At 39.3% G+C, this 17,201-nt stretch overlaps 1 protein-coding gene across 1 annotated transcript in view; it reads right to left on the reverse strand.

Annotated features, from left to right (window-relative positions):
• Nucleotides 1-1,301: 1,301 nt before the first annotated feature.
• Nucleotides 1,302-17,201, reverse strand: part of PKHD1L1 (PKHD1 like 1) — a gene marked incomplete at its 5' end in the record, with an annotated part of 152,332 nt that continues 136,432 nt past the window's right edge. The window contains 6 exons of the mRNA XM_082674767.1: nucleotides 1,302-1,766; nucleotides 6,053-6,206; nucleotides 6,545-6,691; nucleotides 7,090-7,241; nucleotides 13,718-14,062; nucleotides 16,868-17,003. Of these exons, the coding sequence (XP_082530893.1) occupies nucleotides 1,462-1,766; nucleotides 6,053-6,206; nucleotides 6,545-6,691; nucleotides 7,090-7,241; nucleotides 13,718-14,062; nucleotides 16,868-17,003 (1,239 nt within the window). The 3' untranslated portion in view covers nucleotides 1,302-1,461. The remainder of the gene's footprint in view (nucleotides 1,767-6,052; nucleotides 6,207-6,544; nucleotides 6,692-7,089; nucleotides 7,242-13,717; nucleotides 14,063-16,867; nucleotides 17,004-17,201) is intronic.

Consider the following 17,201-nt stretch of genomic DNA (forward strand, 5'->3'; position numbering starts at 1 on the left):
CTCCAGAACTGTGAGAAATAAATTTCTGTTGTTTTTAAGCCACTCAGTCTTTGGTATTTTGTTATAGCAACCTGAAAGGACTAAGACAATAGTGTTTAAGTCTTCTTATGTCTTAACTGAAGAATGATAGATTATTTAGTAGCAAAGGGGAAGCTGTTGATTAACTTTTTATCTGGAAAAAATGTCCTAAAAAACACTAAGAAGAATATCATTTACTAATGACTTGAAAATAGAATTTTCTGAATTTTGTAAAATCCCAAAGTTGTCAAGTACGAGTAGGAAGAAAGTCAGTGAAGATAATTAGGAAAAAAAATGCATTTAATGAGGAAACACAAAATGAACAAATATATAATAAGGAGTACTTATACCTTATATTTTAATGCTTCTGGGAAGAAACAAATGAACTTAAGCAATACCTATCACGCTATTATAAAATAGACAACAAGTTTTACTTTTATTAGAATTCTGGAGACAGGAAAACAGGCATTAAAATACAATAACTGTGTGTTGGTCTTTACCTTTCGTCCCTCAGCTCCAAACCCACCCTGCTATATTAGTTTTAAGAGGCCAGGGCTGGGTCTCTTCAAACCGTCCTTCTCCCTTGACAGCTGGTTTCTAATTAGTTTCTACCATGAGGAAGGAAGAACAGATTATTTCTTCCTGAAGCCCCAGCCTCCAGTCGTTCTGCTACTCCCAGAACCAGCCTTATTGTTTCCTTTCATCCTGACCTTCTTTATTTTTAAATTTAAAATCTAGTCTTGGCTTCTACTACTGAAATACTTCAGTATTCTTCTAAATTATTACCCCATCTCAAATTCACGGCAACTCGTGGCCACAGCGAATGGTTCAGGAATGGGTATGTGGCCCAAGCCAGGTCAATGACATAGCTTTGGGACTTTTGCTGAAGTGCTGGGAAAGAGGTTTGCTCTTTCTGGATTAGCTGTTGGGCCAGTAGACTGTAAACATGAAGATGCTGGTGGTACCTGTACCATGAGGGTTGGGGCGCCTGACGAAGAGTCTGCCTGGGAGTGAATCTGCCACCAAGAAGAATGGAGTTGAGAGACGGAGAGACACAGGTTCTAGATGATGTCATTTGAGCCCTTGGTTCTCACTGTGGCAGAAATCAGACTACTTCTGGACTTCTCAATTAAGTGAGTTCACTTTATTGCTGAGCTTGGAGCTACCAATTGGAGCTGAGCTTCTGCCCTTTGCAACTGAAAGAGTCCGATGTAACCTGCATTTCTCATTCCCCGCACTCTTATACGCCATCCTACAGTGTGAATAACATTTCCATAGGGTGGTCTTGTCTCTACCATCGAAGCTCTAACTTTCTCAATGGCTGAGATCGTGTCTCTCTGTCTGTGGTGCTATGCTGCACTCAGTCTTTATTTAGTAAACATTTTCTGGTACCTCAGTATGTGTAGACAAACATAGAAAAAGTGAACTGTGCTTACCGAGAATTCAGTTCAAAATCAAAACTGCAGTCGTAAATATTTCCAAGAGCAACACTCTTCCCACCAGACAGCTAACTACTGTAGTCACTATCTGGGCAGCTGTGCCCACAGTAGACACTTTGTTGTTGCTGCTGCTACTGCCGCTACTGCCACTGCCGCTGCCGCTACTGCCACCGCCGCCGCCGCTGCCGCTACTGCCACTGCCACTGCCGCTACTGCCACTGCTAGACACAGACTGCGCGGCTAGGCTGAAAGTCCTGGACTCCACCTGAACGATGTCATCCAGGATAAATTCAATCTTAAAATTTTTTCCTAGGGCAAAAAAAAATCATCACAGTGTCTGACTTCCTTTTATTATTTGTTTGTTTTCGTACAATTCCAGTTGGGTTTTCATCGACTTACATTACAAATACTGTGTAACCCTTAACGAAGTATTTTTGGAAACTGAGTCAAATAAATTAAAGTATAAACAAGTGTAGAGAGGGTCTCAGAGTCAGAAGAGTTCTATCTGCCCAACAACTATGGGCATGAGGACTCTGGGTAGATTTTCTTTCTGCAGCATCAGTACCTACTTCTTAGGGGTTCTTTCCTAGTGCCCAGAGGCTGTTTGAAATGAAGGACAGTAGGGAAGGGAGGTGAGGGTGCTGAACGTCTGTCTGATCCCCATACACTTGACTGAGAAGTGAAGAAGCTGCAGCCTCAGTTGGGGTAGGTGGGGATGGATACTGAACTTTTTATTTTGAAAAACTTCAAACGTAAGAGTTGAAAGCATGGTACCACAAACACCCATATGCCCTCGACTTAGACTCAGCAATTTTTAACTGTTTTCCACATTTGCTTTAAGTCAGATGCTATTTGCGTGTTGCAAGATAGTGATCCCTTTCCTTTTACCCAAGGTAGACAAGCTTGAGGAAACACATGCTAGATATATTTAGAGTGTGAAACACGCATCTAAATATTTCTTAATCCATATGTTAAATCTTCCCATAGTTTTGAATATCAGTTAACCAATATATTTTTCCATGACGTAATTTCTTCTTGGACTACTGCTATCATTAATAGTGGTTACTGTAAAATAGATAGCTAGTGGGAAGCAGCTGCAGAGCACAGGGAGATCAGCTCCGTGCTTTGTGACCACCTAGAGGGGTGGGATAGGGAGGGAGGGAATATATATATACATGTAGCTGATTCAGTTTGTTATACAGCAGAAACTAACACAACATTGTAAAGCAATTATACTCCAATAAAGATGTAAAAAAAATAAAATAAAATGAACTGCCAAAAAAAAAAAAAAAGTAGTTACCATACAGAGCAGAAGGTGCCATACTTGGCATAATTCCAAAGTTTTCATTCTTCTGTTTTTTTTCTATTATCTTAAAAAAAAATAATTTCTGTTTTCATTCGTCTTTTCTTTTTCAGGAGACAATGTATTGACCACATTGTGCTTTCTATAGGAATGCGTTCTATAACTTTCAAGGTGGATAGACATTGTTCCGTAGAATATTCTGCCACTGTTACAATTCATGACAATGGTGTTTTTAAGTCTTTCCTTTTTTTCAGTTTGAAAAAACTGAATTTTTGTGGCAGGTATGTATTTTCTTAAAGATTTTGATGTGTGAAGAATTTAGATATTTTTGCTTTGTTTTTATGTTTTTTTCTCCTGCAGTATTGTGAAGAATGCCAAGGTAGGCTAGTGGAGAGGCCATTCCATGGAGGAGAAGTGAAGAACTCGGCCAAAATCCAAGATCAAAACCTCAGTGACACGACTCCAAGCAAGCCATCCCAGCTGAAGGCCCAGACATCATCCAACAGAGGTGAACCATCCCAAATTCCTGACCCTCGTTATTGTGAGCAAATGAAATCGTTGTTGTTTTGAGCCATCAGATTTAGGGCTGGTTTGTTAAGTAGCATTAGAAACTGAAACAAGCGCTGTGTATCACATAGGTCGCTAAATAAACGTGTCCCCAATGTTATTATCCTTTAGTAATATTATTTGAATCCAGATTGCTCAAAAGATGCAGTCTCAGCTGTTTATTTTCTTCTTGCACTTTTTTCTTACCTAATTCTCACATTTTTATTTTCTGTGTGAGACCCATGCCTTCTCTACCCAGTGGCCCCTGCCTTGCTCTGTATGGAGTTATAAGTAGAAGAGGGTGTGGTACCACACGGTCAGGCTCACCTAATCTGCAAGGGGATTTCCCACAGTGCAGTAATTGAGTGGGATACCTACTAGAAAGTGTTACAAGACGCTTTATTCATTTGCTTTGTTGTTACTGCAGTTTTACAGTTAATCTAAAAACCGGCTAATTGATTTAAAAATAATAAAGAGATGACTATATTTGACCTTCCTTACTATACACAACCAGAGAACTGAAACCCTACACTTGATGGAAAAAAAGCAAGACAGAAAGCAAGAAATAAGGAAGGAAGGAAGGAAGGAAGGAAGGAAGGAAGGAAGGCAGGAAGGAAGGAAGGGAATTAGAAACAATGACTGTTCTCCATAGCAAATAAGATAGACACTCCAAGGGAAGCTTTGAACTCTTAAAGAAAATATACTGGATAAAAGGAGAGCACTATTTTTTATCATAAAAACGTCAAAACCTACATTACTGCTTCAGCACTCCAGTGACCCTCGTTACTGTGGAACATTGCCTTTGGAAGTGGTAGTTTGGAGACCTTGATCCTCAGGTTGGGTCTTTGTCACTGCGCACCTCTTGAGTCCACCTTCCTGGGGAGGTGGGTAACCTTCTCTCAGGCAGGGTTCTTGTCAAGTTCCTCATTTCCCATAAAAGGCTCCCAGTCCTACCGCCATTTAGGCTGACTGTTAACGAATTAGGCTCTGTCCTTAGTCACCAGGCTTACTGGACACTTCAGGTACTTGTCCCAGAGCACAATGTTGAACTCATTGCCACTGGATTCCCATCAAACTCTAGGTTGAGATATTGTTGCCCAGTAGGCAGATCAAACTTTTCTGGTGTAGGGCATCATCAAAGCACGAGGAAACAACAAATAAGAAAAAAATTCTTTTGGAATGATTTTGGCTTTTGATATTTAGTTCTTATGGAAAAAAAACCCCCAGATTATTGTTAGATATTCTTTGACTTCTCTTACTCTTTACTTTGGCTTTTATTCTGACCTGTAGTGTGTGTGTGTTTGAAATAACAGTGGTTAGAAGAGTGAGGACCACCATAAAACTTCTGCAGGAGTTAGGGCCTATAAAGGTTGAGGTAAACAGATTAATGGAGGCCTGTCTCCAGTACAAGGAGTCTATTTCATTCTTCTCTTTTTTTTTCAGTTTGTAGCTATTTAATGATTAGGTCAAATTTGTTAAATCTGGGGACTGTTTGAACTTCAGAGGAGGTTGATCCAGTGGCTCTGTGTTGTCCTTGATGACCTGCTTTTTCTGCCTTCCATGGGTAAGCATCATCATAAGGCTGTTTTCTCTCATGGTGTATTTCATTCTTTTCGATACTGAATAATCTATCATCAGTAGAGACCTGTTTTGTGGACATATTTTTGCCTTGGTAGAAAGGCTTTTGGAGAATTGGAGAATCTACTCCAATTACCAGTTGGAGTTATGCCATCAATCCACATGAAGATAATATAAGAAACCTCACTGTGGAAGTTATGACTGTATTTACTGTTGAAGATATCACGTATTTACGTGTTGGCGATATCATGAGTATACTTCATGAGAACTCATAGGAGACATCTGCTCTGACCTCAGAGCAAGTTGTGATTCTCCACAGAAACTGGTCTATCTGCAGAGGACTGTGAATCATGGTAATGCTCATGTTTTCTCCTTTGCATTGGCTTTCAGAAAGACTAGAACCCACCTTCCAGCCCAACTCTGAACTCCTGCATGGGCCATTAAAATTATATGACACTATATTATCCTTTCTTTTCTTGAATTTGAAAAATCTACATATTAAGTTTTCTTATTATAAATGTAATACACACATAGTGAGAAAATTTAGAAAAGTACACACGTGGATAAAGAAGAAAATACGAATCATGATATAATTTTGATGTACATCCTCAAGTTACCTGTTTATTTTATTTTATTTATTTATCTTTGGCCGTGGTGGGTCTTTGTTGCTGCGCACGGGCTTTCTCTAGTTGCAGCAAGCAGGGGCTACTGTTCATTGTGGTGTGTGGGCTTCTCATTGCGGTGGCTTCTCTTGTTGCAGAGCACGGGCTCTAGGCACGCGGGCTTCAGTAGTTGTGGCACATAGGCTCAGTAGTTGTGGCTCGCGGGCTGTAGAGCACCGGCTCAGTAGCTGTGGCACACGGGCTTAGCTGCTCCACGGCATGTGGGATCTTCCCGGACCAGGGCTCGAACCCGTGTCCCCTGCATTGGCAGGCGGATTCTTAACCATTGCACCACCAGGGAAGCCCAAGTTACCTGTTTTAATTCCCTTAATTGCTTATTTTATTTTTCACTTTGTTTTGCATATTAAATGTATTTTTGTAAGCCAGACATTTTGATTTCTATAATTTATTGACCAGTGTAGTATAGACTGCTTTGCTCATTAAAAGCAAATTATAATTGTCCCAAAGTTGGGTATATATGTGAGGAACCAAAATAGTACACTCACCTGTTCTAAGAAGAGTAAGATCTGTGTAGTTGGCCCAACAGCTGCTAAATGGAATTGTTGTGTTTCCACTAAGACCACTGATTTGGTTATTACTGGAGTCCTTTAGTACGGCCTTCAAAGTCAGTGAAGTAATCCCAACTGATACACAATTACCCTAAAGAAAACAATAGTAGAGAATTATAACAATTGTCCTGTTCCCATGCTTTTTTTAAGAAAGATATTTGGAACTTTATTTTTTTTAATGCCTCATTTCAAATTTTAGATCTATAGAAGCTCCTTTTCCTGCACAAAGAGTTTGGGCAGTGGAGCAAGTTCACTGAAAAGAAACATTTTTAAAACAGTAAAAGGTGATAGTCATAGATATTAGTCCAAGTTGGAAAACGCAGTGCAATCCTTAGGTTGCCAGTCTACCAGGATTAGTGAAGTCGGTTCACCCTCCAGAATTTATAGCTTAATTCTTCCACTTAAATAAATCTTTGAGTTATAACTTACATCAGAATCTACTGCCTTTACGGAAGGTTGCTGAGAAAATGGCTGTCCCAGCTGTGTTGCCACCGGCTGAGTGATCACTGACAGCGAGGACAAAAAGGCCACATGATGAACAGGAAATGCAAACCTTTCAACCGGTTGGGCAGCCACCTGTAAATGGTCATGAGTGATGAAGTGGTTTTCATATGATAAACTACATTCAGTAGCAAACTCATCTTAGCCAGGCTAAATGTTATATCATTGTTTATTTAAAAGTATGTTTAATACATTAAGTCAATATTATTATAATATTTCCTCTAGAGCAAACTTATGAAGCATTGTTGTAAATAGTCAAAGCAAAGTACATTTTATACCAATACATAATTTTTAGAAGATATGCTCCTTTTTCAACTACTTTATCATTTTAGTAATACTGTAAAAAAAAAAATCAACAATAAATTAGAAAGACATGCCCTCTAAATTATTGTATTGAAATAGAAAAAGTTAAAATAAGAAATAAGCAACGTTTTAAATAGCTAAAATGCATTTTTCTAGTCACATTTTCTTACCTTAATCCAGCCAGAATCACTTGGGCTGGGGATAGGACTGGTAATAGACATGGAAGAGATATTAAATCCAAGGATACTACTGGTTTTTCCTAAAATTACAGCTTGTCCAAGAGAAGCAGCAGTTTCTTGGAGTTCAGATAACAGCATGTGACCTATGAGGAAACAGTGTTATGACATGAGGATTATAAGAATATGGAATAGTGGGAGCATGTGAGAATATCTCACTTTCGTTTTTGTTTGTGCTGCTTGCTCCATCCAAATTATAGAATTTTACAGCTCTCTAACTGTACATGAGCTAAACATGCCTAAGTCATACTAAGGAGGTCAGGAAAATAAAAAACTCAGTAGAATATGTTTCTTAAGCTGGAATTAAAGAAAAAACAAAGGTAGATAAAATAAATTCAAGAAAAATGAGTGAGAGCATGCTGAGAAAACTACTTTCCTATGTCATCTTTTGTTTAGAAGTGAAGTACTATCATGTATGTCTATCATCGCATATCACTTTTTAAAAATAGAATGTTAATTGTGGAATGGAAGGATAATTAACATCATCGAATTTATAGTATGAATTAATCAGTTGCTAACGTTAGCATTAAATTACTAACAAAAAATTGTTATTTGCTCTGGACATTGACAATTTTCAAGGTTAATTCTAACATGGTAGGTAGTTTCTGTTCCCTTTTTCTAGCTTGGCAGTTCCTCTTAAACCTACTGCCCCCCTAACACTCCTTATGTTATGAAGGGACACCTCTACACGCTGTACTCCTTTTGTCAGAAGCCTGGAACTCTTGCTTGAACCCTTCTTCTACTTCACCTCTCTCGCACACCATTTAATCAGTTCTCAATCTCTAAATCTGCCTCCACTGCGCAAATCCTAGTTAACCCATCAGCAGCAGAGATACTAAAACAGCTTTTGAACTGGCTTTCTTGTGTCCATTCTCTCCCTCTTGCACTCCGTTCCATACAGTGTAGTCAGAGTGATCGTTTAAGAAACCGCAGCCAGGATGTTTTGGTGTACTGTTCCTACGATTCTAGCACCTTCTACATCCAGAGTCATGCCTTACGGACTTCAATCATTGAGTTTCTTCCATGAAGGCTAAGCCCTGAAGCTTAGTGCGCTCGGGAAGAAGGAGGCAACGCTCTTGGGCAGCAGGTTTCACGTGACACTTTGAAAATCACACCCTTGGGGAATTTCAGTCCCTGTCCCTTGGAAAGGTCTCTTCGGTTGATTCAGACTCTTTGGGGTAAATGGCAGTCTAGCGGGCTCCCCCCGCCACTCCCTCCACACACTCTCCTCCTGCAAGATGGCCTCCCAGGTAGGCGGGCTCACGTAGCAGCAGTACAAAGGAGCTTCACGTCCATACACTACTACTGCCACCTCTCCTCACTGGTTTTCGGTGCAGGGTGGCCAGTCTGACCAGGCTGCACTAACAGGTTCTCTCTGACCATTGGATGTGTGAAGGCATCCATTTCTGCCGACTGCCTTCTAGAAACCAAAGACCTTAACTTGAAGAGCTCTTATTCCTGACATGACTCTTTAACCAGAGGTCCCCTCAGTACTTAAGTAACTGCTTTCTAGGACATCTGGGAACTTCTGGATCTCCTGACACTATGTGAAGGCTGTGGGGAGTTAGGAGTATTACTATGAATACATGCACATCTTTCTTGCCACTTCCCAATACTTTGCTGTGATGTCACCCCTTGCCAGGTTGTAGGCCTCTCCTCAAGACCTCAAACCCTACCTCAATCTAAGTCTGGGAAACAGGCCATTGATCTGTCCTTCCTCCTGCCCCTATTTCCATGTTCTTAGACTGTATTATGCCTATATCTGGACAAATCTAACAAGAAAAAACTGCTTTAAGGGAGTAGAGAGTGGGAGAAGTTGTGTGTGAAGCAGTTTAGATCACATATAGGAAATAAATCACAGTTTCTTTGGACATCTGAGTGGCTAGTGTGGTAAATACTGGACTCCAATACATGTAAGGGCTTACCAGGGATTTCTTTTTTTTTTTTTTTTAACATCTTTATTGGGGTATAATTGCTTTACAATGGTGTGTTAGTTTCTGCTTTATAACAAAGTGAATCAGTTACACATATACATATGTTTCCATATCTCTTCCCCCTTGCGTCTCCCTCCCTCACACCCTCCCTATCCCACCCCTCCAGGCGGTCACAAAGCACCGAGCCGATATCCCTGTACCATGCGGCTGCTTCCCACTAGCTATCTATTTTACGTTTGGTAGTGTATATATGTCCATGCCACTCTCTCACTTTGTCACAGCTTACCCTTCCCCCTCCCCATATCCTCAAGTCCATGCTCTAGTAGGTCTGTGTCTTTATTCCCGTCTTACCCCTAGGTTCTTCATGACATTTTTTTTTTTCTTAGATTCCATATATATGTGTTAGCATACGGTATTTGTTTTTCTCTTTCTGACTTAACTTCACTCTGTATGACAGATTCTAGGTCCATCCACCTCACTACAAATAACTCACTTTCGCTTCTTTTTATGGCTGAGTAATATTCCATTGTATATATGTGCCACAACTTCTTTATCCATTCATCTGTTGATGGACACTTAGGTTGCTTCCATGTCCTAGCTATTGTAAATAGAGCTGCAATGAACATTTTGGTACATGACTCTTTGAATTATGGTTTTCTCAGGGTATATGCCCAGTAGTGGGATTGCTGGGTCGTATGGTTGTTCTATTTGTAGGTTTTTAAGGAACCTCCATACTGTTCTCCATAGTGGCTGTATCAATTTACATTCCCACCAACAGTGCAAGAGTGTTCCCTTTTCTCCACACCCTCTCCAGCATTTATTGTTTCTAGATTTTTTGATGATGTCCATTCTGACTGGTGTGAGATGATACCTCATTGTAGTTTTGATTTGCATTTCTCTAATGATTAATGATGTTGAGCATTCTTTCATGTGTTTGTTGGCAGTCTGTATATCTTCTTTGGAGAAATGTCTATTTAGGTCTTCTGCCCATTTTTGGATTGGGTTGTTTGTTTTTTGTTATTAAGCTGCATGAGCTGCTTGTAAATTTTGGAGATTAATCTTTTGTCAGTTCCTTCATTTGCAAATATTTTCTCTCATACTGAGGGTTGTCTTTTGGTCTTGTTTATGGTTTCCTTCGCTGTGCAAAAACTTTGAAGTTTCATTAGGTCCCATTTGTTTACTTTTGTTTTTATTTCCATTTCTCTAGGATGTGGGTCAAAAAGGATCTTGCTGTGATTTATGTCATGGAGTGTTCTGCCTACGTTTTCCTCTAAGAGTTTGATAGTGTCTGGCCTTACATTCAGGTCTTTAATCCATTTTGAGTTTATTTTTGTGTATGGTGTTAGGGAGTGTTCTAATTTCATACTTTTACATGTACCTGTCCAGTTTTCCCAGCACCACTTATTGAAAAGGCTGTCCTTTCTCCACTGTACATTCCTGCCTCCTTTATCAAAGATAAGGTGACCATATGTGTGTGGGTTTATCTCTGGGCTTTCTATCTTGTTCCATTGATCTATATTTCTGTTTTTGTGTCAGTACCATACTGTCTTGATTACTGTAGCTTTGTAGTATAGTCTGAAGTCAGGGAGCCTGACTCCTCCAGCTCCATTTTTCGTTCTCAAGATTGCTTTGGGGGCTTCCCTGGTGGCGCAGTGCTTGAGAGTCCACCTGCCGATGCAGGGGACACGGGTTCGTGGCCCGGTCCAGGAAGATCCCACATGCCGCAGAGCGGCTGGGCCCGTGAGCTATGGCCACTGAGCCTGTGCGTCCGGAGCCTGTGCTCCGCAACGGGAGAGGCCACAACAGTGAGAGGCCCGCGTACCGCAAAAAAAAAAAGATTGCTTTGGCTATTTAGGGTCTTTTGTGTTTCCATACAAATTGTGAAATATTTTGTTCTAGTTCTGTGAAAAATGCCAATGGTAGTTTGATAGGGATTGCATTGAATCTGTAGATTGCTTTGGGTAGTAGAGTCATTTTCACAATGTTGATTCTTCCAATCCAAGAACATGCTATATCTCTCCATCTATTTATATCATCTTTAATTTCTTTCATCAGAGTCTTATAATTTTCTGCATACAGTTCTTTTGTCTCCTTAGGTAGGTTTATTCCTAGATATTTTATTCTTTTTGTTGCAATTGTAAATGGGAGTATTTTCTTGATTTCACTTTCAGATTTTTCATCATTAGTGTATAAGAATGCCAGAGATTTCTGTGCATTAATTTTGTATCCTTCTACTTTACCAAATTCATTGATTAGCTCTAGTATTTTTCTGGTAGCATCTTTAGGATTCTCTATGTATAGTATCATGTCATCTGCAAACAGTGACAGCTTTACTTCTTCTTTTCCGATTTGTATTCTTTTTATTTCTTTTTCTTCTCTGATTGCTGTGGCTAAAACTTCCAAAACTATGTTTGAATAAGAGTTTACCAGAGATTTCTAAGGGTCAGTGAGCAATCTATATATATGGCATGGACCTGCTACAACTCATAGACTAAATTAACAGACTATGTTGAGCCCAAAGCCCTGATTCTGTAGCTACAAGGAAATACAAGTTTGACGAAGGAAAGTAACCTGTGACTGGGCAGAGAACATCACTGTAAGATCTGGTTGCAGCACAAGCCTATGCTTCCTGTTTCCTTCAACAAAGAGAGTTGATGAGCACCTCATTCCATTCACGCAAGACTTTTCACAGGTTTATCGCCACAAGGGAAGAACCTACTGCCTGCCTAACTGGTAGAATTCCAGAACAGCAATGTGGCAGATGCATGGGGTTAAAGCTCAGAAGCAAACCTCCTGGAGAAATGAGTGATGACCCCCAGTGGCAGAAGATGAGAACTTCACCCAGTACATAAGTTTACACATAAGAGAGCCTGGGAGTTTAATGAAAAAGATGCTGGACAGGAATAGGGTAGATCAGGATTTTCTGAGTCTGAAATTTATACAGTGTGGAGGCTCTCTTTATGAACAAGTCTTATTTGTGCAACTTTTATAGTAATAGTCAATTATTTGACCACATTATTAAGTGGACCCTTCTCCCAGGGCCTTGAAAGTTAAAGCCCCTCCCAGGACTTGTACAAGTAAAGGGTCTTTTATCTTAAGCTTCATTAGCTGGATGGTAATATTCCTCTGACAGAGACCCAGATCTCGTCTTCTTGGAGAGGGGTATGCCTAGGTGAGAGTACTTGTGCTTGACCACTAGAGACAACGGTACAGTTGGGAATTAGCAGCTGGGGATGCAATTCCATGTCAAGAGGCCAGAAAAGTTCAGTTGCACCACAAGAGAGGCTGATACAGAGCAGAGAAGACCACCTATGTTGTCGCAAAGACTATGAAGACAAGAGGGCAACAAGAGGGCCTGAGGTCAGGAAAGCCCCTTGGTATTCAGATACCAACTTGAACAGATGGAGAGGAAGAAAATCTGAAGGGTTGAACATTTACCCAAATGCCCAACCAAACTGAGTCACCTTAAGGAAATCATAATTTAAGCCAACAAAATTTCCTCTGATGGGATAGCTGAGCTTATTTTTATCTCTGATACCTAGAAAATAGGGTATGAGGGACTTCCCAGGTGGCGCAGTGGTTAAGAATCCGCCTGCCAATGCAGGGGACACAGGTTCGATTCCTGATCTGGGAAGATCCCACATGCCGTGGAGGAACTAAGCCTGTGCACCACAAATACTGAGCCTGTGCTCTAGAGCCTGTGAGCCACAACTACTGAGCCCACATGCCACAACTACTGAAGCCCATGCACCTAGAGCCTGTGCTCTGCAACAAGAAAAGCCACCTCAATGAGAAGCCCGCAAACTGCAACGAAGAGTAGCCCCTGCTCGTCACAACTAGAGAAAGCCCACGCGCAGCAACGAAGACCCAATGCAGCCAAAAATAAATAAATAAATAAATTTTTTAAAAAAGGAAATAGGGTATGAGGAGTGAGGGACAGAGAAAGGGGTGATGGCTGGTAAGGCTGATTAGGTCAATCATAGAAATTAAAGACAACATATTCTGGTACATTTGCACTTGTTAGTATAAATATGTGACTTTACTCTGGAAATCTAACCCACCACTCGACCTCTCAGAATCATCTATTATGTCCCTTAGGAAAACATCCACTGTCCTTCTCTTCGCTTACAAAGGGGAGAACTTCTTGTGGTTTCCCACAATCTAGCATCTGCCTCCTTCTCAGCCTTGTCTCTGGCAGCTTGTCCTTCCTGATGCCTTTGCTGCAGACATATTGGGTCCACTCCAGTTCTTCAAATGTACCAAACTCACCAACTACTTCCTCAGCCTCCAGCCTCTCACCTCCCACTTTTCACTGACCAGCTCCTTTCACCCTTAATCTCTCAGCTATAAGGTCACTCCCTTAGGTCACCTCTAGGATCTTTTATGTTAGGTCAAATCCTTCTTTTGAAGTAATTAACTGCTACAATAACAAAACAGAGGTTGAAGTTCCTTCATAATTAAAAATAGTTTGGGAGTAGAGCAGGGAGAAGGGTCTCTAGGCCCTTATAGGGTTCAGGATGTGGGGTTGGTGGGATTTCCTGAGGCCCGGTTTACCAAGCCTTGATAGGGTTATTTATGGATGTGGTTTTGAATTACATTACTCTGTCTCAAATGTCTACTTTTCATACCTGTAGTGTCACTGGTTATGAACTGAGGGGGAGAATCTCCAATCTCCAGTTCAACTGTGAGTCCCGTGGATCTCTTCCTTCGCAGACTCTCCCCTCGTATTACTTTGCTGACACGGATTTTGTCACTTGATATCTTTAGGAACAAGGCAAGATTTCTAACCAGATTATGAGAACTGTAAAAGTCATCTTCTGTTACAGCAGGTAATTGGAAAGAGACATATATGACTGAGGTGGTGTGGATTTCAACAGGTATAGTTCCTTTAACCAAAAGGTAAAGCATCTGGTACGTTCTGTCAAAGTAGTTTTCACCAAGGACAGTGGAATTCAGGTTAGGAAGGAATTGCTCTATGAACGAAAAAAGCCAAAATAGCACAGTTAAATTTATTTACATTATCATAATTACCATGCAGTATTTAATATTTGTTTAAATCTAGGAAATTTCAAAAAAGTTCAACATTATCATTCTTTCATAGGAAAATGTGCATATTAAAAACAAAAACACTTATAGAACTGACATGCAAAATTAAAGTCAATTTTAAAAATAATACCATTAATAATTATACATGAAATTTATTTTAAAAAACAATTAGCTATAGACACGTACAAATGAGAAATAAAATCTAATTATGAACCAGGAGCCTATGTTGTAACACTATTTATATTTTCAGAATTTTAAAGCCTTGACCAAAGGCATTTGGTAATTTAAAAATGTAAGTTTAACAGCCATCTAGTTTATGCAGTGCTATCTCTTAAGGAAAAATGATTCAGTGCTTCTATTTTTACTAAGGACAAAAGTATGTAATACAAATGAAGTATATACTAAAACATCTCAGAAGGCTTTTACATCAATAAAAGAAGTTTACATTTCAGCCTGAAAACGGTCAACACAAAACAAATTCTACTAGGGCACTGAATTTTGTAAAAGTGATTGAGATTATATATACATATATATGTATGTAATGAATAAATATTACTGATTTCAGGGCAGAGTATAAACAACATCCAAGAAATAATAAATCCACAAACACATATTGGGCCCAAAGTCTGACAGTATAGTAAGACTGGAATGTGACATGTAGCTTCTTACCACATTTCATGGTGAGGCTTACTAAGAAAAAGAAATTAGAATCTTAGAAAAAAGAGGTAATTTCTTATTAATGTAATAGATATTCATGGCAATGGCATTAAGAAGCCATTTCATTATTACTACATTTTAAAAAATATCTTCTAGTATAAGTTCTAGATGCAATTTGGCTTAAACATTCTGTGAATCTGAAAAATGTGTTTTTGTATTATAAATTGAAGCTGCTCTCAAACTACTGTTACAGGTGCATACACCACTTATCCAAGCTAACTTTCTCATGTCTTCACAGTAATGGAAGGAATCAGAGATATAGATAATAATAAACATTTTGGGTAATCTAAAAAGATAGGTATAGATTCATAATACAGGGATATTATTTTCCATTCCAAGTATCAAAGAAAAATGTTTATCTAAAAGCAATGCTATTTCAGAAAAAAATAATTCTAAAAGGGCAGTGGTGGTGTTGTTTTGCAGACTTGTGTAACCAGTTCCTTGTATTAAATTCTGCCTGTTGAGATAATTTTTATTTTCTTGACTTGAACGATAGAGTACTTTGTACCAAAAGCACCGTTTTAAAAAAAAGAGTTAAAATTTATGAAAATTAAGCTGTAAATACGTGCAATCATTTGTAAGTAAAAATAACACACTCTCTTAGCTTCTAAAGAGGCAATGTAGCATAATAGCTAAGTGCGTGGGTTCTAGAGCTAGACTCTCTGTGATCGGTACCTTGCTCTGCCCCTACCACCTTCGATACTGCTCTGGACTGAACTGTGCCCCCCCAAAATTCATGTGCTATAGCCATAACCCCCAATGTCACAGTATTTGGAAATGGGGGCCTTGGCGAAATAATTAGGTTTAGATGAAGTCATGAGGGTGGGGAGGGGACTTCATGATGAATTAATGCCCTTATAAGAAGAGACACCAGAGCACTCTCTCTCTCTCTCTCCCTCACTTTCTATCTCTGCCACCTGAGAACACAGTGAGAAGGCAGCCACCTGCAAGTCAGGAGGGGTGCTCTCACTGGAACCAGACCATACTGGTACCCTGATCTCGTACTAGCAGCCTCCAGAACCATGAGAAAAGAAATTTGTTTTTAAGCCATCTAGTTTACGGCATTTTGTTATGGCAGCCCAAGCTAAGACAGAAAGCTTGGCAAACTACTTCACTCCCTTGTGTCTCAGTTTACTCATCTGCGCCTACCTCAAAGTGTTATTAGGATATAGTAACCGTTAGTTATTATATACAAAGCACTTAGAACAGTGCCTGACACATAGTAATGTCTCTGGAAATATCAGATGTTCATATTATTAGTAGAAGTAGGACTTGCTTCACAGATGGTAATGAATATGGGTATCCATTCACACTCTCCCGTCAAGCTTATATTATGATCTACAGCACACATTTATGTAATCGTTAGCCAGGATTATGGGGCACAGCTAAAAAATGATGATAAGTAGCACATGTGGAAAGGAATGGATTGGCCTTATTAGTACCTGTTTAATAAAAAAATTCAATGAATAGAGATAAATCCTGGTCTCGCAACACTGGTAAATGGGTAAGTTAGCTTCTTCCATATATTTCCTTTAAATCCAGAGTTTACGTCATAATATTTACCTCATGGGGCTCAACTAAGGTTATGCTAGCTTTCTTGGCAATACTTCTGGTGACTGCCAATGAACTTAGGTTCTGACCTCTATGAAACAGAAGTAAAGCAGAGATAGGGTGAAAATTTTAAGCAAAAAAATCTCTCCTGTACGCAGGAATAAGTGAACTAAATGTGCAGAATGTAAATGTTCTCAGGAGGCAAAGGAATATCCGTCACATGCACAAACTTCTATCTGCATGTGTGCAGATAGGTAAGAATTCCATCTGGAGTGATCTTTCAGGACACACATGTTATAAATGAACACATTTTAGTGTTTGGTGGACCACGGGTAAAAATTTATTTTCTCTTATATTTGTCAAGGGCTAAGGAACTAAAAATATTATAATGAAACATTATAAAGAATGTTATGCATAATTAAGTATACATATACAAGGTATGCTGTATTTTTCTGAGGAAATACCTGTATACACATGTCGATTAAGTTCACAGTGTTTCTTTTGGGAGTTCCATACTGTATTCTGGGGGCAGACCAATGAATTGTTCACATAGACATCCAAACGTTGACGTGTGGGGAAAAAAATTCCCACCAGAACAACCTGTTAAAAATAAACAACATTTTTGCATCTTAAGAGAACAATGAAACAGAGTATTTAGAATTTAGCACTTAAAAAATATCCTTTATACATGCCTTCTGGAGAATATTAAAACTAACTTTTATGGATTCAGGATACATATTGAGTTAAAAATTTTAAACAGATTTACATTCAACCATTCATAGAAAAGAATGTAATGTA

The sequence above is a fragment of the Grampus griseus genome (genome assembly GCF_964374135.1).
Source record: "Grampus griseus genome assembly, chromosome: 17".
NCBI lineage: Eukaryota > Metazoa > Chordata > Mammalia > Artiodactyla > Delphinidae > Grampus > Grampus griseus.